This window comes from Ruditapes philippinarum, unplaced genomic scaffold (assembly GCF_026571515.1).
Source record: "Ruditapes philippinarum isolate M1 unplaced genomic scaffold, ASM2657151v2 ctg5176_1_1_1_1, whole genome shotgun sequence".
Lineage (NCBI taxonomy): Eukaryota > Metazoa > Mollusca > Bivalvia > Venerida > Veneridae > Ruditapes > Ruditapes philippinarum.
The window spans coordinates 1-24,604 of NW_026857771.1; the positions used below are offsets into that span (position 1 = coordinate 1).

Here is a 24,604-nt window from a genome sequence, read left to right on the forward strand (position 1 = left end):
TCCAGGGTTTTTAAAACTTCACAACAGCATGTGTCAAGTTGCTGTGTGGCAGCTGTAAAAAGTTGCCCCGTACTTCACTTCAGTTTTGTTATTTTATTTTCTGGTCCTTTTGGATCATTGATGCCAGCACTATTAAGTGTTGAAAACTGAGTTACGCTCAAGCCGTTGCTATGGGGCATGAGGAATGTTGCACTTAATCATTTTCCCTCATGTACAGACTCAATCAAACCGAGTTTGCAATTTTCATATTATATTGTTGTGATTAATGCTACCGAGGGATCACTTTGTTTCAAGATTTTTATCAGACAGTACACTAGACAAAAATGTTAATGTCTCCCCTTCTCTAACCATCCATTGTTTCTACACTGAAACTTTATTTTTCTCATTTTCAAAGGATGAACATAATCTTTCTTCTCCACTGACAAATAAGTACGTACAAATGTGGTATGTACGAATACAATCCCAAATTGTTAATATATAATGGATTAAAACCATTATTGTTATAGACATTCAGTTGTACAAAATTCAAATCTAAAATGACAAATGTTGCCATACACGTACAGTTGTTCAAAATTAAAAGCTTAAACAAATAATGTTGTTGTTACGGACATACAGATGCATAAAATTTTAATCTTAAATGAATGATGGTATTGTTATGGACATAACGTTGTACAAAAGTCAAAGCTTAAAGTAATATTATGTGGGTTTTAGGTTTTTTTAACCACAACCTACAAAATTTCTAAAACGAATCCTTTACAGCTTCCAGTTTTGCAACTGTCGATATCTGTTTATATCAGGATGAAGATGTAAAGTTATTTAGTCGACAGTATCAAACCTGGTCAGTATGCAAAGATGTGCAGGCTAGCGAAGCTATATACATGCAATAATTTTAGCAGGGTAATGGTGAGGTAAAAAATCTAAAGTTGTGTCAAAGTTCTTTTTATTTGACATTCATAATGAAAACATATAGAAATATCTGATTATATTCTTATTGGTCAACTGTATATTCATACGTCAATCATGTCAGCATCAGCTGTAGCTCCGCCCAACCAAAGATATTAGTAGTAGAACATATCCCGGAATATCCATGGAAACAGTCTCAGCAAAGTTTAATCATGTCGGTATTTTTGAAGCTGCGCCCCCCATAATGAAACCAGTAAAAGCGTGCGGCCTCCTTGTAAGAGATGTTTAGTAAACAGCTTCTGCTTCTTTTTTATAATATTTGCGTTTATTATACAAAATATTAATGACCACAGACTTCACAAATCAGTCATGTTTTTGTCGGTAGCTACTGCAGGCAACTGAGATATAAATGAAAACCATTGTGCGCATACGATCTATACATCTATACGTGGTATTAGAAGAAAATCATATGTACAAACTTGACAAATAAATTAAACATACCCAAAATCCATGTGGTGAAGTAGCTTTTCGTAGAAATTTTTTCATTGACAGTACGTCATGTTAATATATTAAATTTTCAGTAAGGGTACATATATAAAATAATGGAAGGCGAGTGTGCGAAATTCATCAGATGACCATCGGTAAGTGCAATAACTCATTTAAGTAGGGTTGTTTAATAAGAAATTGTCCTTACGACAATATAACCAAATGTACCAAAAATCCCTAAGTACCGTTCGTTGACAATTTGCATTGACACTACGTGATGTTAATATTGAACTTTAACAATTTGGGTATATAAATAGTGTACAAAATCTATCAGAAACCATTACAAACCATTACAAAGTACTATAACTCAGATAAGTTTAATTTTTGGTACCGAAAATAATATCGATGTATGTACAAAAGTCAAAGCTTTAATAGATAATGTTATTATTGAGACACGATTGCACAAAACTCAAAGCTAAATGGCACATCATGCCTCTAAAATCAATATATTTTTTTAATTCTTTAGATAGGTGTTATATGTGTTTTGTAATATTTTGATAATGATTTTATAGCGTCATTTTACAAGGGCAGAAAGTGGTGATAAATGTGCAGTACTGTGTTGTAAAGTACGACAGTGTAAACAGTGGTATGTTGACTTCTTTACAAAATTCTGATAATAACATCTGTTAAAGATCAAAAGAAAAGAAATATATTTAATCATATAGTCAATGAGTACTTTTGGAAAAAAAAGATACCAAAAATAAAAAGGTTTTGAAAAATTTAAATGATTGAATTTCATTGGTTTTTAATGGGCCGTTTAATGAATAATGCTGTTGTTATTGACATACTGTATTAACAACTTTAACGTTTAAGCGAATTATGTTGTTGTTATGAACATTCTCTGGTACATTAGTACTATGCTTAAATCTTTTTTAAATATTGATGAGTGCTACATAGCCTTTTTGTAAGTATTAAACAAACTTTTTTTTTCAATCTACATGAAGTAGAAATGATATATTTAAAATATTACGCACTATAGATGGTTAGAATATGAATATATAGTGTCATTTTATATCCTTTATGGTTTAATTAAGGTTGTATCAACACCTAAGTGAAATTTTATATATAAATATAATTATTCTTCTAAATCAATTTCTAAACATCCAAGAATATGTTAAATATGTACTGCAAATCTTTATTCGCATTATAAGTAATCATTAAATTATATGCATTCATTTCTTATTGAAAAAATTCAGCTTAGACTTTATTAAAATAAATTCATAATTACCTCCATTTACTGACATGAAATGTTAATTCGGTCATATCATTACAAATAATGCTTTTTGGAACTTACAATATTGATTAACCTTCCTTTAAGCATCATATTTATTATATGTATATAAAACCATAAAGAAATTGAGTTACAGGATCTTTAAAAAAAACTGGCAGTTTTTTATGAAAGACCAACACAGCTTCTCTTACATCATGTACATAGTTTATAGATTCAAATGAATTTCTGTGATTAAATTATATTACTGCTAAATCTATGAATAATGTTGTTGTTATGGGAATATAGTTGCACAAAAGTCAGAGCAAAATTATTGACACAGAACCCGAGCTTAAAAAAAATCACTACAGGAATGTTGGATTAATTGATTCAAAGTAAAAGAAAACTGTAGATTTTCTCATAAAACCAGTATTGTTTTTACTTTCCCTATTATCGGACTAATGTAAGGCATTTGGTCTATACGAATCTTATGTCCGTTGGTTTTCTTCTAACTTGCCTGAAAGTGTCATTTTGATGCTTTAACTGTTTGGTTTCATTCTGCATCGCAATCTTTCAAAAACTTATAGAACAAATCGTCGATCTAAAAACAGCGATCATGAGACGCCGGCCTCTTTCGGCAATTATGGGATAGAGCTTTAGACCTTATATGGCTCTAAAGGAGAACATTATTATACGCTAATGCAATGGCTAATCTGCAACGGCATTATAAAATGATGTAATAGCGATTGACTCATGAAAATAGTTATTTTTACGAAGTTTATTTAGACTTTATATGCATAAAGAGCAAATCGTCGATCCAAAACCCGGACATGCCACGCAGGCCTCACGGGACATTTTATCTTGTATTAGAGTTTTGGGTCTTAAATTGCTATTAAGGAGAACCTCCAAACGAATGTAATGTCTTTTTCGCACCGGAATCAGTCAAATGGTGTCGTAACGGTTACAATGCTTCGTTTCACAAAAATGTCCCTAGAATTACAGCCTTGTGCCCTATATTGTTATTAATAAAATGCAACGGCTAATCTTTAACGAAATCGACAAATAATGTTAAAGCAATTAGCTCCAGAATTTATTTTTAAAAAATACGAAACTTCTTAGACATTATATTCAGACAGACAACATCTCTAATCCAAAAAGCGACGATATCATCCGCACATCTTGCTGCCATTATCCATAAGTAGGGGTTTTGGGTATCATATTGTAATAAGAAAATCCTCCAAACCATGCACTTGCTAATCCGCAACGGCATCAAGCAAATTGTGTCGTAACGGTTGGCTCTGATATTTTTATGTTCGTAGAAGGATGAGCATTATTAACACTTTAAAAACATAAGCTCCAACAAAAGGAATATGAGAGGCCCAACTGGCAGATCGCTTTTTAGATCGGCGATTTTTATTCTGTATATAACGTCTAATAATATTAGTAAGCATCAATTTCTGGAGCCAATTGTTACAACATTTGTCTGATTTCATTGCTGGTTAGCTGTTGAAGATTCGTTATGAGGTTGTTATTTATAGCAATATAAGGTCCATAGCTGTAATCCAAAGGTTCTGGGCACGAGTGCCCCGCGTGTCATTGTCGCGCTTTGGATTTGCGTTTTTAATTGTTTTTATAGAGTTTCCAACAAAGTACGGTGCGAAACATAACTGTAACGGATATTGTCCGCCAACTTTATAAGTACAAAATAATTCCAGTTCAATCGACTCTGTAAGTGAATATATTTTTGAAGATGTACATAAAAATATTTGTCATAAATTGTTAACTGTGTAAGGAAATAAAATTCAGCATTTTATTTAAAGGGAGTCAACTGAGGCTTTTTGAGATGATGGGACTGAAAATATATTTTCCAGATAAATGTACCATATGATGTAGGTTTAGACCACAAATCTTTGTGCAAAAGTTCAGATCATTCGCGCACTTCGTTTTTCCAGAATAATTATTCAAATTGTAAAAAAAGACCCAAAATGAATAGCGTTTAAACGCTCAAATAGGGCTAAGAAAAGCATAAAAATATAATTTTCAATTTATTTCAAAGTATATTTCATAAGTATCTTTGCATATATTTCTGTTTAAAGTGCACTAGCTCATTCGTGTAAGAAATTAAAATGTTATGTTTTTAGGCTTTTAAACCTCAATGCAATCCCTTTAAATATTAATTGATATTGTTGACCAGTATTATCAATTTAAACATATAAATTTTGTGATTAGACACAAAAAGTATATGCTATATTGCAGGTGAAAATTGAGACATAATAAAAAAAACACGTTCACAGATAAAGAATTGTATTACTGTAGCAGAGTAGCATTCGGGAAATATTGACTTAATTCAAATACTATTAGCATAAAACACTAAGTAGCTTAACGTATTGATGAGAATCTAAATTGAACTTTAGAAAAAGGATTTGAAATGAATTTTAATAATAATGTGTCATCATCAGTTCAGATAATGAATACTCATTCTTAAATTATACAAGAAAATGAATACACATTCTTAAACATCAGAAAATTAATACACATTCTTAACTATCTGGAAATGAATACACATTCTTTGATTTTTGGTGGTTTTTTTCAAACATTTTTTTGTCAAAACAGCATCACATTATAAAAATGTACACCAATCATTCGTCTTGAATAAAATGATAAATAATATTTGCCTACACCACCTTGTGCAATAAAGAAAATGAAACAGCAAATATACTAGTCCTCTGGAAATAAAATTACTGTCAGACACGAAAATAACACACTATCTATCACTTGAATATATCTACACCTAACTATTGCTTCAACATTATTGAGAATATGCAATTCATTTACTTCATTTAAAATATGAAAATATACTAACTGTAAAAAATGAATTGTGTTCATGTTAAAAGAATGACTTCATATCATCAAAATGTTAACATCTACAAGACCATCAAAATGTTCAAAAAGGTGTATGTACATAAAACCTTTACATGTTAAGCAAGTTTAATTCCTCTCTTTAGTCTCTGTATTAACAAAAAAGTGACAGTCAAACGAAATACTGATAAAGGAAATGAAACGAACAGAGAACATTGATTACAGAATTGTGCCAAAGCTGTTTTGGTGTACATTACAGAATCAAACAATTTGTCAGTTTTTAAATTGTTAAAATCTTCTATCTAAAATCATTTATTTATTTATATATTATTCATTATGTACACAATAGGCTATGGAGAAAATAACAGCGATTATAAAAACTCTACTTTATCTTTAAAACTATCAAGCTATCAAAAAAGAAAGTAATTTGCACTGAACCTTATATTTTTATGCAAAAGCAATCCCTATCAATATGTCATAATGTTTGGCATTTAGGCAACAATGTCAAAATTGGATGTCGTCACTGAAACAAATTAGGGTGAAGTGTGTTCATATTTGAAAAAATAAATGTTTCATTTTACATTATAGAAAACAATAAAAGTAATGAGAGCTGATTCCAATTGGTGCCCAATTGGGTCTGCAAACCATAATTTAAGATAAAGAATGGTAGTAAATGTGCTCATAGATCTATAAAAATGACACTTGTTAGCCATGTTATACAAAGCAACATATGGTCCCCAAGTAAAAGAAAGCATGTGCTTGGCTAATTAACATAAACCGTCGTTTCATGTTCACCGAGGATCTCATTTTATTTGTAAGAAATATGAACATAATTCATAAACTTGGAATATGTTTCTAAGACGATAAACGCGATCATAATATAAATAAATGCAAGCATATCATTTGTTTCAGAAATTGTATTGCTACTGTAAACCTATCGGCAGATAACCAGAATCATTCTATTTATATAAAGTACATAATACTTTTATGAATATTCAATCAAGTATTCAGGGTACGCTTGCGTATCATGAAAGATCACATATATGCTTGGTTTTTTGCTTAAATCGGCTGCACTATCGTAACATACGGGAAAATTACTGGACTTAATATCTGGTCTCTCAGGAAGGAATGCCATGTCCCCGTGTCCAACACAAGAAACGCCAACAAGCACTCTGTTTAAAAACATTCGTTTGACACCATTCACATCCGGTTTAGCGTAGCTATCTCTGTCGGAATATGATGATTGTACAGCGAAGTATGCACCCTTTCCATACATATGTGCTGAAAATAGCATTATAAACACGTTCAATAAACAAATGAAATTGTTTTAAAGGCGTGTGCTAGGATTACATAATGATTAAAATATTCACAAACCCACACAGTTTATCAAAACATGTTTCGCTTAATAAAGCTTCATCAGTTGAAATCCTGATTACATAAAAACAGAGAAAACAGAAACCATAAAGAAAGTCTAACACGGCAAAATTGAAAATGTTGCATGCTCGGTTTGATGGACGATAGTGGTTATTGCAAGATAGCTTCCACTCCCATAGCACTGGGATGGAAAAGAGGCCGGTCGTACTTATTTCCATAGCTTCCTCGGAAGCAATTTGGCTTCTTTTGGAATTCAACTTGAAGTCAAGTAATTCATAGCTATCACAGCTTCCACAAAGACATCATGTTCCTAAGGATAGATCTTGATATAAATGTCATATATTAAGATGAATAAACTTATCCAACTGAATACTTGGCATTGTTTAGATGTATCTTTCAAATAAAATCTGTATATTTCTTTAAGGTATATCATGGCTAATGGGCAGTATAAGGAACTGTTAAATTGACAACATAGGACAGTTATATGCCTTAAAGGTGATCTGTATGCAAAATTTAAATACAATTTACCGTGTGGTTTATGAGTTATGGATATATTTCTGAACCTAAACTTTGCCATAAGAAGGGCTTGTCTTCAGAAATGAGGAAAATCAAAATAATCTATAATATCATCATTATGAAAAATGTTTTCCTAATAATAATAAACAAATAATAACATTAAGGTAACAAATTACACCAGCAAAATGATTGTTTATTAACAAAATGTTTTAATATGTATAAAATATTACCCTATCCCACCCATTTTAAACACTTATTGGACCATTCCCTATATCCCATAAAATTTACCACAATGAGAGGCTGTTTTCAAAGTTTGCATCAACTTTCTTTTAAGTATATTGGTTGATCATGCGAAATAAAAAATACCTTTACAGTGTAGTTTTTATTTCATTAAGCTTTAAAAATATCTGGTATCATATTTGCCATAAAATTCGGTATTTTTTAGCAAATAAATACATACAATAATTATATAATTAAAGTCAAATCAAACCACTTTCTTCTTCTATAAGGGATCTGAGAGATACATAAATAATGTTTAAAAGAAAAAAGAAAAGAAAAAAAAATGCCCTTTGGGTTTGAACCCACGCCCCTCTATTTCAATGCATCTCGCCTATTTAAATACTCTTCAAAGTGGAGGTAATGCATTAGCAATGGTCTACAATATTCAAAGAAATTTCTTATTTTAAATATTGGATAAAGAACAATCGTAAATAATCATGTAACATAACAAATTGTACAAAAAAATTAATGTATTTTTCATTAATCAAATGCGAATGGACGACTTGTTTAAAAAGTTTGCTATAAACGCGTGGTAAGTCATGCCAATAGTATCACATTTGACGGAATTGTCCCTATAAGTCTTTGGCTGGCACTATTCTAAAAGTTACATAAACTGAAATGGAAGTGTTGCTTTTAAAGTGCAATGTCTTTTTTTCAGAAACCAATATACAACATTTGAAGATTTCGTATTTTTATGAGAAAGACAAATCGTGAGCAAACTGATAAAAATATTTGATAAAATATATGTAACGTTTCAAAGACAAAGGAAAGAATATCCAAATAAGATGGCATTCCAGGAAATCCATTGTTTAAAGTATGATCATCCTAATGCATTACCTTCCCTTTTTTAGAGTATCTAAATAGGCTACAAATACTATCAACTGCATTGAAACGGAAGGGTGTGACTTTAACCCCAGTAGGGTAAACTTTTTTCTTTCTTGTAAATTTTATGTTGTTTTTTGTTTGATTGTTTGTTTGTTTTTTCTTTGTTTGTTTGTATGTTGTTTTTGTTGTTGTTTTTTTTTTAAGAAAATTGTGTTTAATTTTTATCATCTATTTTATTTATTGGCTATATAATGCAAGATTTATTTAGAGATTTTGTACCTGATATTTTCTAAATCTAATAGAAGGTAAAACTAATTGACGATCTGAGAGTTACAAACAGCCTCTCAATTGGGTCAATTTTAGGGATTTTTCAAATTAGGAGCCCTAAGTATTACTCGTTTACGGAACCAATAGTCCAATAATCTAGAATGTTGAAAGCATATAGACATGAGAACATAGCTTAAAACAAAGTTGATCTGCTTCCCAATATATAAATTCTCAACTTGATTTACTTGAAGAGGCTGTAATTCATACAAAATACTGGGAATACCAAAGCGTATGACTAAAAGAAGGACACATACCTGTAGTAAAGCTACGGTTGTATCCATGTTTGAATATTTTTGGAACAGTATCAACGTCAGTCCCATGCCAGAGCTGTCTTTCGTTTTGTATGTTAAGGTTCTGAGATTCAATCTGTTTCTTTTTTGTTTGGTATTGTTGCCACAAATATTTATTCTCCAATCTGGATATCTAAAGGTAGATTTTAAAAAAGCTAAATGTGTGTATCAAAGGGTAACATATATTTTTTTGAATATTTAAACTAAAGTAAAATCAAATATCTATTACATGCATTTCTGTAAAACACTTCAGAATTCAAAATTTATAAGTTGAAAATTGGTAATATTTTTGTATGAACACTTGTTTTGCTGATTAGATACATTATATCATGAAAAATTCTTGATGAGTAGATATAATTCATTTCAACTTGCGTATACAGATGTAATAATATCTGGAAAAAAGTGACCCCCCTGAAGCATTAAAACCAGCAAAATTTCATGACAACTGCAGACTAGGATTGATTGAGTAAGTTCATGAGGGATAATGAAAAGGTACAACATCCCTCACATTCCCTATCACCGGCTTGAGCGGTACTCAATTCTCAACACTGAACAGTTCTGGAGTCAAAGATCCCGAAGGTTCAGAAAAAATATAACAGCACTAAAGTGAAGTACAGGGTAACATTTTATGGCTGCAACACAGCACTTGACACTGCTATTGTGATGTATAAAAATCTGGAAAAAAAGTGATCCCTCGGAAGCATTAAAAAACAGCAAAATTACAAGAAAATTGCAGACTCGGTTTGATTGAATCTTTACATGAGGGATAATGTAAAAGCGCAACATCCCTCACGGTCCCTAGTACCGGCTTGAGCGGTTCTCAATTCTCAACACTTAAAAGTGCTGGAGTCGTTGATCCCGAAGGACCAGAAAATATAACAACACTGAAGAGTTTTATGGGCAACTTTTTACGGCTGCCACACAGCGCTTAACACCTGCTGTTGTGATGTATTAATAACTGGACAGAGTGATCCCTCTGAAGCATTTAAAACAGCAAAATTACATGAAAATTGCAGACTCGGTTTGAAAAAGTGCAGTTTTTTGTTTGGTGCCTTCTGGGTGCCCTGCTTGGATGTGTCGGGGACTGCGTCCTGTGAACGTTGCCTTTACCTTGTTGGTCTTTATTCTTGTTTTTTTTTTAATCTATTATTGTTATGTTATATTACCTCTATATAAGTATACCGATACAAAGCCGGTTTTATAATCGAAACTTTAGAAATAACATATGGTAATCTGTTTTTGTTTTTTACCCTTGTTACTGTGGGTTTTTTTAATTGTCGGCTCATCATTTGCGATGCAGTGTTGATTTTTTTTGTCCAAAAAACAAACAATTTTGAGCTTTAACTAGTTTGGTTATCTAATTATCCATAGTTTTTTTTAATTGAGGCATGTATGACAACATAAAAATAACTTACGCTTACGATCTGTTTCGGTTTACATCCTCCCTTGATGAATTTGTTTTTTACATCATTAAATTCAGCATCATTCTCCTTTAGTTTAATTTGTTCCATTTTTTTATTTTCGTCGAGTGCAATCGTCCAATTGTCAGGCAAGGGAATGTCTGGAAACAAACAAAGTCCAACGACAAGTGATATAGGAATACAAAATTAACAACACATGAGAGTTCCTGAAGCTCTAAATACAAACATAATGAACGATTAAGATTATTTACGAATATTGGTGAGGCATTCCGGTAAATTACATCAAACATATTTCAACTTTTTTAAAAATAAGTATAAAGAACATATAAACGGACCATTTCATTTCAAGAAAAACTAGAACTATCACTAAATGTGATTAATACCCTCAATATACTTGACCATAGTATGAAATAGTTTTGAATTCCAACTAGTAGTTTTCAAGTTATGCTCTGGACAAGGAAAAGTAACAAAGGGCAGTAACTCTGTAATTATTCAAAATGGAGTTATGGTTCTTGTGCACTGCACTTTCTCTTATTGTGCTTGACCATTGTATGAAGTTGTTTTAAATTCCAACCAGTATGTTTAAAGTTATGCTCCAGACAAGGAAAAGTATCAAAGGGCAATAACTCTGTAATTTGTCAAAATGGAGTTATAATTCTTGTGCACTGCATTTCCTCTTAAGTGCTTGACAACTGCATGAAGTTGTTTTGAATTCCAACCAGTAGTTTTCAAGTTATGCTCCGGACAAGGAAAAGTAACAAAGGGCAGTAACTCTGTAATTAGTCAAAATGGAGTTATGGTTCTTGTGCACTGCACTTTCTCTCAATGTGCTTGACCATTGTATGAAGTTATATTTAATTCCAACAATTAGTCTTCAAGTTTGAGTCCGGACAAAAGAAAGCAATGGAAAAATAACAAAGGGCAATAACTCTGTAATTAGTCAAAATGGAGTTATGGTTCTTGTGCACTGCACTTCCCCTTATTATGCTGGACAATTGTATGAAGTTGTTTCGAGATTCAACCAGTAGTTTTCAAGTTATGCTCCGGACAAGGAAAAGTAACAAAGGGCAGTAACTCTGTAATTAGTCAAAATGGAGTTATGGTTCTTGTACAATGCACTTCCTCTCAATGTGCTTAACAATTGTATGAAATTATTGAATTCCAACTATTAGTCTTCAAGTAATAGTCCGGACAAAAGAAAGCAATGGGAAAATAACAAAGGGCAATAACTCTGTTATTACTTTAGATAGAGTTATGGTTATTGTGCACTGCACTTCCCCTTATTGTGCTTGACAATTGTATGAAGTTGTTTCGAGTTCCAAACAGTAGTTTTCAAGTTATGCTCCGGACAAGGAAAAGTAACAAAGGGCAAGAACTCTGTAATAAGTCAAGATGGAGTTATGGTTCTTGTGCACTGCACTTCCTCTCAATGTGCTTGACCATTGTATGAAGTTATATTGAATTCCAACCATTAGTCTTCAAGTTATGCTCCGGACAAGGAAAATGCAACGGACCGCTGGACCGACCGACCGACCAACCGACCGACCGACCAACCGACCGACCACCGGGTGACTCCTATATACCCCCCCCCCCAAACTTCGTTTTTGGGGGTATATAATAAGAAAGAAAGTGCGTAATATCATTGTTTACTTCACATAACAAGAAGACAGCGCTTAGAAATCTATGTTTTTTAAAATAAATATTGTATAAGAACAATCAAATGATAAATTTATATTGTCTTTATTAATACTTGAAATGATAATTGGAAAAAGTGCAAACGTTAATTTGTTACTTTAAATAGTGTCTTACTTAATTTGCATGATTTTTTTATTCCCAATACTCTCCAGGATTATCAATATGATTTGACTGTGTTTTTCTTTTTCTATACAAACAATAATTTATTTTTATTGTAATAAATTGAAATGACCTACATATATGAGATCTATGTTATACATAATTCCAGTGTTTGGCACCGGTTCCAAGGAAATGTTGACGTAAAGTAACTTTATAAGTTGTTCTATTGTGTAAACCAGGTCAACAAGTGACCATCAGTTGTCCATGTGTAGCAATAGGGGCATTGCACTTCTTGATGTACTTAGTAAAGTGTATATTACAATTGTTACTAAACGGCTTACTTTTTACGCCGAAGCTTTTAATAAACTTTCTGAATCCCAAGCAGGATTCAGAGCTGTATATAGTACTATTGATAACGCATTTGTATTGCAATCAATTGTCTCTAGGTATTTTAATATGAAACGTCGATTTTTATATGTAGCCTTTATAGATTTTCAGAAGGCTTTTGATTCCGTGGACCACACAATATTATACGATATTTTGAGAAGAGATGGAGTTAAGGGTAAATTGTATAATACAATTCAAAGTATATACTTTTCTGTTAAATCATGTGTACGTTCAAATGGGAATCTTTCAAATATTTTTGAATGTCCAATAGGACTTCGTCAAGGTTGTAGTTTGAGTCCAATTTTGTTTGCTTTGTTTATTAATGAATTGTATATTTTAATGGTGGAAAATGATATCAGAGGTATCCAACTTTTTCCTGATATTGTTGAAGTATTTTTACTTATGTTTGCTGATGATATAGCATTACTTTCAGATAATATTATCGGTCTACAAAAACAACTAAACTTGTTACAACAATTTTGCATTAGTAGTAAACTTGTAGTTAATATTGAAAAAACTAAAGTACTTGTATTTAAAAGAGGTGGTCAGTTATCTAGAAGAGAAAAATGGCAGTATAATGGTAACCAATTAGAAATTGTTAGTGGTTTCACATATGTTGGAATATATTTTATTAACAGATTATCTTTGTACAAAATGGCTGAGGCTTTGGCCACAAAAGCGAAAAAAGTACTTTTGTATATTCTCAGTTCATTTCAACATATTTCTTGTTTACCACATAAAACATTTTTTAAGATTTTTGATTGTAAAGTAGCATCCATAATGTTATATGGATCAGAATTGTGGGGTCTTTAAGACAATAAATGTATAGAAACTATACAATTATATGCTTGTTAACGTTTTTTGAATGTCAATGTTTCTGCTTGTAATGAAGCTATTCTTGGCGATCTAGGCAGATACCCTATGTATATATTTGCTGCAAAACGTTGTATTAGATTTTGGTTGAGACTTATAAATCTCCCTAGAGATAGATATACACGCTTATGTTATGAAATGCTGATGTATTATGACAGTATTGGATACAAAAATTGGGTGACTGATATACGATTAAACCTATATAAAAATGGATTTGGATACGTATGGGAGTCACAGGTTGTAGCCAATCCTAAATTATTTATAGTGCAATATGAACAGCGTCTAAAAGACCAGTTTGTGCAAAATTGGCAATTAAAGTGTCTAGAAAATGTAAAATTAAATCATTATGCTATGTTTAAGACTACCTTTAAAAGTGAAAAATATATTTCTGTTATAGATATTGACAAGTATAGAAAATGTTTTTCTAGTTTTAGAAGCTCTTCACATTGTTTAATGGTTGAAAAGGGTAGACATTTTAATATTGATAGAGAACATCGTGATTGTATGTATTGTGAATCAATGTTAGAGGACGAATATCACTTTCTTATTGTGTGTTCTTTATATGCAAATTTACGTTCTTACTATATACCATTGTATCATTATCAATATCCGAATGTTCAAAAGTTCTACTCTTTGATGGCAACTGAAGACGAGTCATTGATACGTAATGTTGCTATGTATATTTATTATGCAATGAAAGAAAGGGATAATTTCCTTAAATGTTTTGAATAATTTATATTCAGATTGTACTTTATAATTGTATTAGAAATTCGTATTGCCAATTTGTATTGTATATTGTTTACACTGTGTATGGGCCGGAGGCCTCTTGTACAATAAAGATATTGAATTAAATTGAATTGTAGCAAGTGAATGGCCGGTCAGAAAATTTGCATAAAACTATAAACACTGGAATGGTTTTGTTCATGTCCTTTTATCCTTATTTATATGTAGATTTGTACTTTTTGTTCTTCATTTGAACTTACTTTCATCAACCTTTGTCCTAAGATAAAGGCGCCTTTTCTTCTTCGGGTCATCTATTGGGTGTTCCATTAAATCATTGATAATCACTTTGTACGTTTTATTCTCTGTTTGGTTCTCATAGGTGAAATCGTTGCCATTGCCATGGAGATAGTTCATGTGTATCTCGTAATTATCCGTGACATCAACAGGGTGAGAATTTCCATCAGCTGCATTTGAAATATGAAAATGAATTAAATCTGTCATGCGTTACACACAATAAAGACATAAAATTTGCATTGATCATGACATGTGTCATATAAACGTATACTTTGCCTGTTTGTTAGATTATAAGTCAAGCCGACACTGTCAAAATCATATGGCGACTGTTCAGCTTTACTGGTGGAGGAGAGCCCCAGGTGTTCTTTCGTGCATGTTTTAGACTGATAAACACTGACAACGCTTCATATGCTCCTCAACAAAACATTCTTAGATCCTGACGGGATCCAAACCCATAGCGGTGTCAAGTGATGTTAAGTAGCTTACGCGAAGGCTCTTATCACCTATCACAAATGAATAAGGTGCTTAACAAAAACATAAGGAAAGTACATAAAAACACTATTTTGATTAGTTGTGTGGATTGTGTATGATGTTATATATTGCAACAAATGGAAATCAGTATACTTTTAAACAGTAATTGTACAGTAATATATCATTATAAGAATAAACCCATTTAATACATGAGTAAAGTTACATATACCATCGCCGTAATACCACTGCACTGTCTCCGCGATTGTTCTAATATTCCTTGACTTCAAGCGCATCTTCGGAAATGTGTCCCTCAGTAATTCAACGACTTCAAAATGACATTCACTCACACGGTCCGAGAGTCCCAAAATCTTTACGAGTTTTGATTTTTTATCGATCTCAATGTTTACACCATAACTCATTTCCAAGGTTTTTAAAGAACGTTCCTAAAAATAATTTATTTATATATATTTGGAGTTATTATTTATTTGTAATAACTGACATCGTTTAGTAAGAAATATCTTGGTCTGATTTATTGGTTTCATCATGAAAAATTGGAATTTATTCTGTATCAAATTTTCTTTTGAAATTAGATCTTATAAAACATTACTCCAATAATTGTAATAGGACATTTATGAATTTAATGTAATCAAATAGTACTCAAAATCTCATCACTGGTCTCAAATGTTCAATACTAATCTCCAACACGTTATTTAAGATATCGTCCTTAATCAGTCTCATGCAAACACATACGGGTACTTAAGTTAGCACATCGTGTTGTCTGGTAATAAAACACTCAGACTATTTATTACGGTTTTAGTACTACTATTTTTATTCTTAAACGAAACACAGTTTTCTCATTTGAACATAGAAAGACCGAAAGTGTGTGTAAACATGGGGAGGAACTGTTACACGAAGGATGGAGTTCTTAATATGATAACTTGTCAGAAGCTCTTGTCATAACTATTAAGGAGTTCGTCGGAAGTTGTTTCTTTATACTTATTAACTTACTAATTAAATTTTCATCTTTTAAAAAGTGAGTAATATGAGCTAAATTTATCTTTGATGATTAAGCTTGCCTTATATCTCGAATGATGTGTCAAAAACTAATTCATTTGCCATTTTTTCATCGCCTCTTGCTTAAAATCTGGTAGTCTTTAGTTAAATTTCCATATCCAAATCATTTGTCAATTCGCACGTATTGACCTGTTAATTTATGGTCTTCACAATACCTAATTATAATGCAAAGTTGCAAACATAAAGCCTCGGCTAACAAACTTTTACCCGATTTTTCAAATGTCCTGGAGTTCTTGTGATAACTCTTAAGATGTCCTAGAGTTTTTAAAACAACTTTTGTTACTGCCAGTGTGCTTCTTGCGCTAAATTACGACACGTTTTAGCGGTTTTTTTATTATTCAATAAGGTTGTTAATCATTAAGTACGCTCATACTTTTAAACAAAAAAGGATATATAATGTTGGTTTTGAGTGTATTTTAGTTGAATAGAATTATTATTTTTTACCCCCGCTTCTTGTGCAATATTTTATTTTATTGTATTTTTGCTGTCGCAGATTTCGTAGACTGGAAAAAGGATTGATGTAGAGCATTGACGTACACGATAAAATGCGCTTTGAAATTGATACGCCATGTATATAAAGGACTTTTTGTTACAATGATGCACAGATTTGGAATAGAATACCATCTTTTGTACGTTCTTCTAATTCTCTGACATCTTTTAAAAATGAATATAAAGAACATTTCTTGCAAATCAAATAAATATCTTCATAAATCTGTCATTATGTTTTAATACTTATTATGCATGTATATTGTTAAGATATTTGTAAATGAAAATTGAAAATGATATTTAATATCTTAATGGAGCGTTTGTCAAGAAATGTTAGATGGCAAAATTTAAATGGAATAGTTATTATTGTTTTATGATTTTTTGTGTTTGTGTTGCTATATTTTGTTTAGAAGGCCAAATTTAAAATTAAGATAATTATGTTATTTGTTTTCTACAATGTTATATCTTCTTGTGTTACCTTCTATAAATAAAGAAATAATCAGGTAAATACGTGCGAATTGGCAAATCATTTGGAAATTTTACTCTAAACTGCAAGATTTTCAGCAAAAAGCGATGAAAAAATGACATATGAATTTAGTTTTTGACACATTATACAAGATGTAAGGCAATTTTTTATCATTGGCACCTAACACCCATTTTGTAAAGATCAAATTTACCAGTTTCAGTTTCAGTTTTTATTAAACCAAGGCATATAATATGCAACTGGTTATTACAACAAACAAACAGAAAAATAACAGTCAAAAATCACTAATATCACAATATAAGTATGAATACAATTATGACTAGCTAAATAAACAAAAAAGGAGATCATATTGTTCATTTCAAGTACTGAATTCAATACCACATGTATTTTATATTGTAACAAATGGGAACGGAGAATGAGAAGTATTAATTATCTAAATTTTAACATAATGTTTTTACAAAATAATGATTATTTTAGTTGAATCTTTTTATCACAACTATTCATTAATGTGTCAAGGATGAATGTAAAACCTGTGAAGAAGAGATTTGATGAGTGTGTTTGTGGTATATACAAACGTTTTCCGACGAACTCTGACAGTTAACACAAGAACTCCTGACAAGTTATCAAAAGAACTCAATCCCTAGTGTAACAGATCCTCACACGTGGTATATGTGATAAATGTGTAACAAAAATCACTTGACGATCCATATTTAGACATGTGATATATTCATCAAAACTTCGGCATGAAAGCAATATGATTTTAAAAAATGTTCAAAAACATATTACCATCATATAATTCCACGCACAGTGATTTTATTAAGCGATAAAATCACTGTTGGGTTATATTACGTCTTAGGTAAGATGCGTATAATCAAACTGTTTTAATCAGTGTCTACAAGAATACATGTCAAATGAGAAATGTGCTTGGCTTGCTTAAATATATTGAATTTTGTCTTAGGCAGCTACCATCTATTTATTATCTTTGACATAACCAACAGATCACTAGATATTTCGAGCACGATAATAAATCAGTAATTTGAAAATGCTAATCAATTAATTATATATAAGCAAACATAAAAAATAACAACCTCAACTTCTGTAAGCGTTTTTTCGTTTGATAGTTCCTGGAAATTCAACTTTTCTTCTTTTATTTGTTTTTTAACTGTTTCCTGAATTTTCTTTTGGATCTTTTCACCACTAGTTTTTGAAACAATTTTGAAAACGACGACGTCATCTATCTCCGAATGTTTGTCAAACGACGGTGGCGAGACATATCGGACAGTTTTATGTTTCGGTGGCATTTGGGAACCTTGGATATTAAAATCATTCAGAAAGAACATATTTTGCTACCAATAAATATGTCAGTATATCTATATCAGTTTTGTTAACATTTCTTGAAACAACTTATACTATTTTACAAAATTTACATTTAAATATATGAAATATTACTCAGGAATTCGACATAGATGTCAATTGTACAACTCTTGTCTCCAATACGTTATAAACGATAATGTTATCAGTCAGTTGTAAATACATAAGAGCATTCATTCCAATAAGCATGTTGGTGTCGCCTGGTGAAAAAAACCACTCAAACTTGTTATTACGGATGAAACGAGTACAAGTAATAACTCTTAAGACATCAAATGACTTTCAGGTTCAAAAGATATTGGAACACATTTTTCAATATAGATTGACTTATGAAATAATGATATAGTTATAGCTGAATTATTACCTTTCTTGCTAATGGACATTCCGGTACCGTGAGTTGCGACGCTGTTGAAAAAGTGCGGAACAACATCTTCAAATATCTTCGTAAAAGATAGGGAAAAATCATTTTGTTGGATAATAAATACTCATTTCCTTAAGGATACATTATAATATCTTCAACATTTTATTATCTTAATATTAGTTCATTATATATTTGTTATTGTGTGCATACAAATATATATTTTGATGTATAAAACAAAATATTTTTAAACAAAAGAAACATGTTAATTAGCGCATTTGTTGTCATGTCGAACATTCACTGTTAAAGCTGTTTGTTTCAATCGCGCAATAGAATTTAAATTCTTTTGTACGCAGAAACAATACAAGTAGAATATGGAGTGTTTCACGATATTCTGGTTTACTGGTGGTTTGTATTTTGATATTATTCATTTTACCTTACATATACCATCATCCAACGAATAAACGACAATGAAAACATCTTTAAGCGGAGATTCGTCATGTCCAATTTCACATACTGACTTCACCATAGCATTAGCTACTTTGTCAGCAGGAAATCCTGAATGTCCCGTTCCTATTGTAGGAAAGGCAATTGAAGAATAGCCATGACTGATTGCTTCAGCGAGACATCTTGATACCAGATCACTTACAAACTGGAAGAAGAAAACATTGACGCTATTTACAAATTTGCGCTTTGTCATGATATAATTCTTTTCAATCAGAAAATACAGTTCATTTTCTGACTGATTTAGTCGAGTCGGCTATATTTTCCGAAAAAAAGTATAAATTCATCCGTAAACATTGCACACATTCAAATAACTCCCCTTTACATAAGTAATCGTCAAAACAAAAGAAGATGCATAAGCTACAGAAATGTTCAAAAACAGTTATATGAACAGACATATCTTACCTTTTCTCCGTTTTGTGAATCCCACCTCATCGGAATCTTAGCATGAATGAGTTTTTTGCATTTCAACAGACCGGATCCAGTAGATTTGACTTCACCCTCTGAAATCGTATCCAAGTTTTGGCATTCTTGCCTAATTGTATTTCCGCCAGCATTTAATATCGCTTTCGATATTTCACCCGTTAAATTGGGGAACTCTGACGTTGTGTTTACAATGGCGTCTACCTGTAGTTAATTAAAAATGAATAGTCTTATAAATGAGGAATGCAAATGATATATTAGCTTTTAAATGTTGGTAAAAACGAAGTCAATAGCCTTTGCCACCAAAATATAAATATACTTTTGCAGCTCATTTTTTTTTGTATTTTGATATTGACAACCCTTTAACTTTAAACCTTATATTCAAAATACAAAGAAAGGAAAATCTTTTTCACACGTTTTTACCTTTGTTAATGTTTACAGGTTTCACTGCAAAAATTGCAATCAAGTAAAATTAAAGCCCCAGTCACATTAGAGCTTACGACCAGTGAAGACCAGTTCACGATCACCAGTGACCTCTGGTCGCGGACAATCAATCTTTAAAACGTCTTACGACGGTCATCGAAGATCTTTGACAGTCGCAGGTTATCTTATTTAGGTCCAAGGACCAATTTCAGTCGTAGAGAGGTTTTTGAGCTTGCACAAAAACCTCCTTGCGATCAAACAGGTCGCTAGTGATCTTATAAGGTCTTAGGCTGTCGCACGATGGTCGTTCAGAAGTGCGACAATCTTACGACAGTCTTTACAAATTGCCACTAGTCACTGGTAATCTTGAGTAGTCTTTAGTAATCGTGTGATGGTCGTACGACTAGTTGTAGGTGATCGCATGACAGGTCACGGGTAGTCGTAAGTAATCCCACACAATCTTGAGACCATCGTACGTTTGCTAATGACCTGTCGTGTGATTGTCAATGATGACTGGTCTTACGATAGTCGCAGAAGTAAATTTATCTGTGCAAAAAGGGTTTTGGTCGCAGACAATCGTTGATGATCGTAAGTTTTACAAGTCGTCGGTGGTCGCAAGTAATCGTAAGCTCTAGTGTGACTGGGGTTTAAGAATAAAAAACTGTTGATTTCTAAATCATAATTTTAAGGAGAAAGAAACATGAGATGAATGTATGACTTAAATTGCACTATACATTATATTTCATTCTAACACGACCTGCATTTTTCCCTAATGAACATAGAAGAACCGAAAGTGTGTGTTATTATGCAACAAAATCACTGTTGACGTTCTATATTTAGACTTGTGACGTAATCATTTTAAACATGTGACGTAACCACTAAAAATGCGTCGAGCTAAAAAAGTGCCTAAACAAATCAGGTGCAATTGATCTTATTATCAGGTACGGCAACATTTATTGTCAATGTCGTGTTAGAATCGAAATAACATATCCAAATCGGTGATTGTATCGCTTGATAACATCATTGTCGTTCGGATGCGAATCATTATATTACTCGGTCTACGCTCTCGTGTTATAATTCCTCTCATCCGAACTCCAAACAGTGATGTTATTGAGCGATAAAATCACTGTTTGGGATATATTATTTCTTGATTAACAGACGCAACCAACCGACTGTATAAGTTTCATATAATATTATTGTTTCGCCGCTTCACAGGGATAATCCATTTTCCAGATATAAACATAATGTAACTACTTAACCTTTTGTTTGGTCAAATCAGCTCTCACAACATGTAGATTCATATTGTCTGATATAGGGATTTTGTATGGAAGTCCGTCTGAAAAATATCCAAACTTGCTGTTGATAAATGTATATATCTCATAGCAAATCTTGGAAAAAATCCAAGTCTAAAAGCAAACTTAATTTATAACATTGTAAAGAAGTTCTTGTTTGATAATTTTAATCAGAATTTGATCCTGCAGTGAGCTTGTGCAAACTTATTATAGCAAGGAGATATATCTAATTCTATTTCAATTTTATTGTTTTTTTATTACTTTATTGTTCATCCTTACCTTTAAATAAATCGTTCATTTCTTCATTAGATGTAGATCTTTTTATGTCAGGCTGTTTTACACGCTTGAAACCATAAGCATTCTTGCATTTGAAAAAGAAAGTTACAAAATTAAGTCAAGAACAGAATTTTGCAAATATATATTGTAAAATATACATTTAGAACATTTTATTTATATATTTTTACTACATCTTACGTGTAATGGTCGATTAATGACTAAAACGGTCAAATATTTGATAGATATAAAAAAAACTTTAAAGTTGTCTGAAAGCTTTGGTTTCAACGGCGTTCTTCTGTGATATGAAAAACTGTATGCCTATAAGAGAAATGTCTATTAGTTTTTTATAAAAACAAATGTGTCCTAACATTACCTCTCTTCTCCATCTTAAGCCAGTTCTTGGACGCTCTAGTTGTGCACGACCCGAGCTTGGTCGGATCACTAACTTATTTTCGGCTTTCCTGATTGCTGTAACATAAGAAGCATACAAACCGTCTCTGTACAATTTTTAAATACTTCTATGTTCTAAAAATCCCAGAGAGTAACTGATGCAAAAAACACAAAAACACTGCTGACAAAACTTGAATGCCTGCAATTTTTTAAACTTACAAAGAATTCAACACTCTTCATAACAGAAGCGAGGGCTAAAATTATTTTAATTCCAAAGTAGAGCTAGCACTAAAAGGTAATTAATACCCACACCCGCCACCTTTAAATTTCCTGCAAAAATAAGAGGTCTAAAGTAACATTTCAACTCAACCTATATTTTATGATGTTCCATTTGTGTACCTATACCGACAGACAGGCAGACGCCTTTATAATCCCTAAACTTCGTTTGTGGGGGGTATAAAAACAATACATAAGTACTAGAACTAATCAATAAAAGAACAAAAGTAGGATTAAAATTGTGGCGATTTTATTACAATAACTGACACCTGTTGTAACGAGCATGAAAATCCTAAAAACTTATAAAAGATACAAGGCTCATGCAATATAGAAAACAAGCTTACATGACGTCAGGAAATCATCCACTTGTAAAGGTTTCCCATGTTCAAAGAAAACCCAGTGAGAGCTTTTGAGTTTTCCAAGAGCTTCTGTAAATTTCTTCACTGCAGCTTCTGAACTATCACAAAGCACTATTTCCTTGATTACCGTTTCTTTATTCTGAAATAAATTCTTTTGTTTAAGCCTCTGTAAAATGATGGCAATATTGACTATTGATCAGGATAAAAAAAATAAACAGTTCAGTTAATTACACAGAAAATCTGTTTTAAAAAAGACATACAAAAATCAAGTTTTTGTCGAAGGAATCCATAAAGGAATTAACGGTACAATATTTTTACTCACAACCATAACTTGTCTAGTTATGCTATGTAATAAACACTACTTTACAACTGATCGTTGATGTTGGCAATTAGCAACCAATTAACTTATGTGACGGAGTAAGAACCAACAAGTTGTTTTAAATCTTTGTTTGTCCGTTTGGTGTTATCTTCTGTTTAATATGTAACCTCAAAAGTTAGTAAACGCATTACAAAAAAAGTGTAAAGCATTAATGCTTATAACTTTGATCCTTATATCCAAATACACTTTTTGATCATAAAGTTAAAGAATGAAATTAAATTAATATAATATTACATTAACGATAATAAGAATACTGCTCACATTTTCAACAAAATCCGCAACAGCTTCTACAATATATGACGTTGCTTTATCGTGAGGATACTTTCCAGCGCCACATCCAATCGCCGATAGAGACACTGATGCAAGTTTCTTGTCCTGACATGTCTGCAGAAATAATGCATTTCGTGATAAAAAATTGAGATATAGTTATGTTTATCGTAGAGGGAATATCTGTATTATTCATACAAATTCAGAACTTAACTGTCCTTAACTTTTTCTTTTAGCTTTACAGTAAATTCTGCAAGAGAACACCTGTTTCCCAAAGCAGACATATGTGACTGTACGACATTTACGCTATAAGTAGATGGTGTATTTGGTATATATCACATGACATTTTTTCATTTTGTTTATACATGAACAATATCTATCCTAAAATTGACAGCACCAATTGAGAAATATAGTATGAACAGCCAGGATGGAAATAGTAATATCATGTTGGATATGTTGGATGTACACACCTTTCAGTTAAAATGACGTTATTTTGTTGTTGCAACGACTTTGATAAAGAAACTCGTTGATCAAATACTTTGATATTTTACCATACGTATTTGTCTTTCAAATTTAAAAAAGTCATACATATATGTATATTGTAAAAACTAAAGTTTAGTTTAAGTGAGTTTGATACCTGTAATATCTTTCGAACTAATGTCTTCATCTCCTTTTCTTCTGATTGTTTTCCATCTATCCATCTTGGGGAAAATACATGAATGACTTTTAAACAGCGAAGTTGACCAGACTCCGTCAATACAATATCACCATTTTTAAAGCCACTGTTGGAAGGTTTATTATTTCTTTCTTGTATTTCATTGTCTTGGCCTTGTATGACCTTTCTTTCGTGCGTATCGGTATTGATGCGCTCAATCAATTTATCGCCAATTTTTGATCTTCTTTCTTCAATAGCTCGTAAAAGTTCATCTCTGATTTCAGTCCCACCTTATTTGTAATATGAAATAAAAATCAAACTTTCTTAACAGTCAATTTTATTTATTCATATGACTTGTTCAGTTGTTTTATTAAAAGAAATTGGCTATATCAAATAAGTTTATCTAAAAGTGGCCTTTATTTGGATTTTGTCTTCTTTGTTCATAGCAAGAAATAAACACTTAAGGTACTAAGTATCATAAATATGGCAAAGAATAATCCT

At 31.7% G+C, this 24,604-nt stretch overlaps 1 protein-coding gene across 1 annotated transcript in view; it reads right to left on the reverse strand.

Moving 5' to 3' along the window:
* Positions 1 to 4,378: 4,378 nt before the first annotated feature.
* The window catches only part of LOC132750964 (protein mono-ADP-ribosyltransferase PARP14-like), a 35,148-nt gene continuing 14,922 nt past the window's right edge, over positions 4,379 to 24,604 (reverse strand). Inside the window, exons 12-26 of the mRNA XM_060741055.1 lie at positions 24,086 to 24,393; positions 23,443 to 23,565; positions 22,788 to 22,941; positions 22,151 to 22,245; positions 21,781 to 21,862; positions 21,469 to 21,545; positions 19,769 to 19,990; positions 19,296 to 19,511; positions 18,866 to 18,941; positions 18,222 to 18,442; positions 15,319 to 15,532; positions 14,585 to 14,788; positions 10,542 to 10,687; positions 9,091 to 9,259; positions 4,379 to 6,796 (exon numbers count right to left, since the gene is read on the reverse strand). Of these exons, the coding sequence (XP_060597038.1) occupies positions 6,501 to 6,796; positions 9,091 to 9,259; positions 10,542 to 10,687; positions 14,585 to 14,788; positions 15,319 to 15,532; positions 18,222 to 18,442; positions 18,866 to 18,941; positions 19,296 to 19,511; positions 19,769 to 19,990; positions 21,469 to 21,545; positions 21,781 to 21,862; positions 22,151 to 22,245; positions 22,788 to 22,941; positions 23,443 to 23,565; positions 24,086 to 24,393 (2,603 nt within the window). The 3' untranslated portion in view covers positions 4,379 to 6,500. The remainder of the gene's footprint in view (positions 6,797 to 9,090; positions 9,260 to 10,541; positions 10,688 to 14,584; positions 14,789 to 15,318; positions 15,533 to 18,221; positions 18,443 to 18,865; positions 18,942 to 19,295; positions 19,512 to 19,768; positions 19,991 to 21,468; positions 21,546 to 21,780; positions 21,863 to 22,150; positions 22,246 to 22,787; positions 22,942 to 23,442; positions 23,566 to 24,085; positions 24,394 to 24,604) is intronic.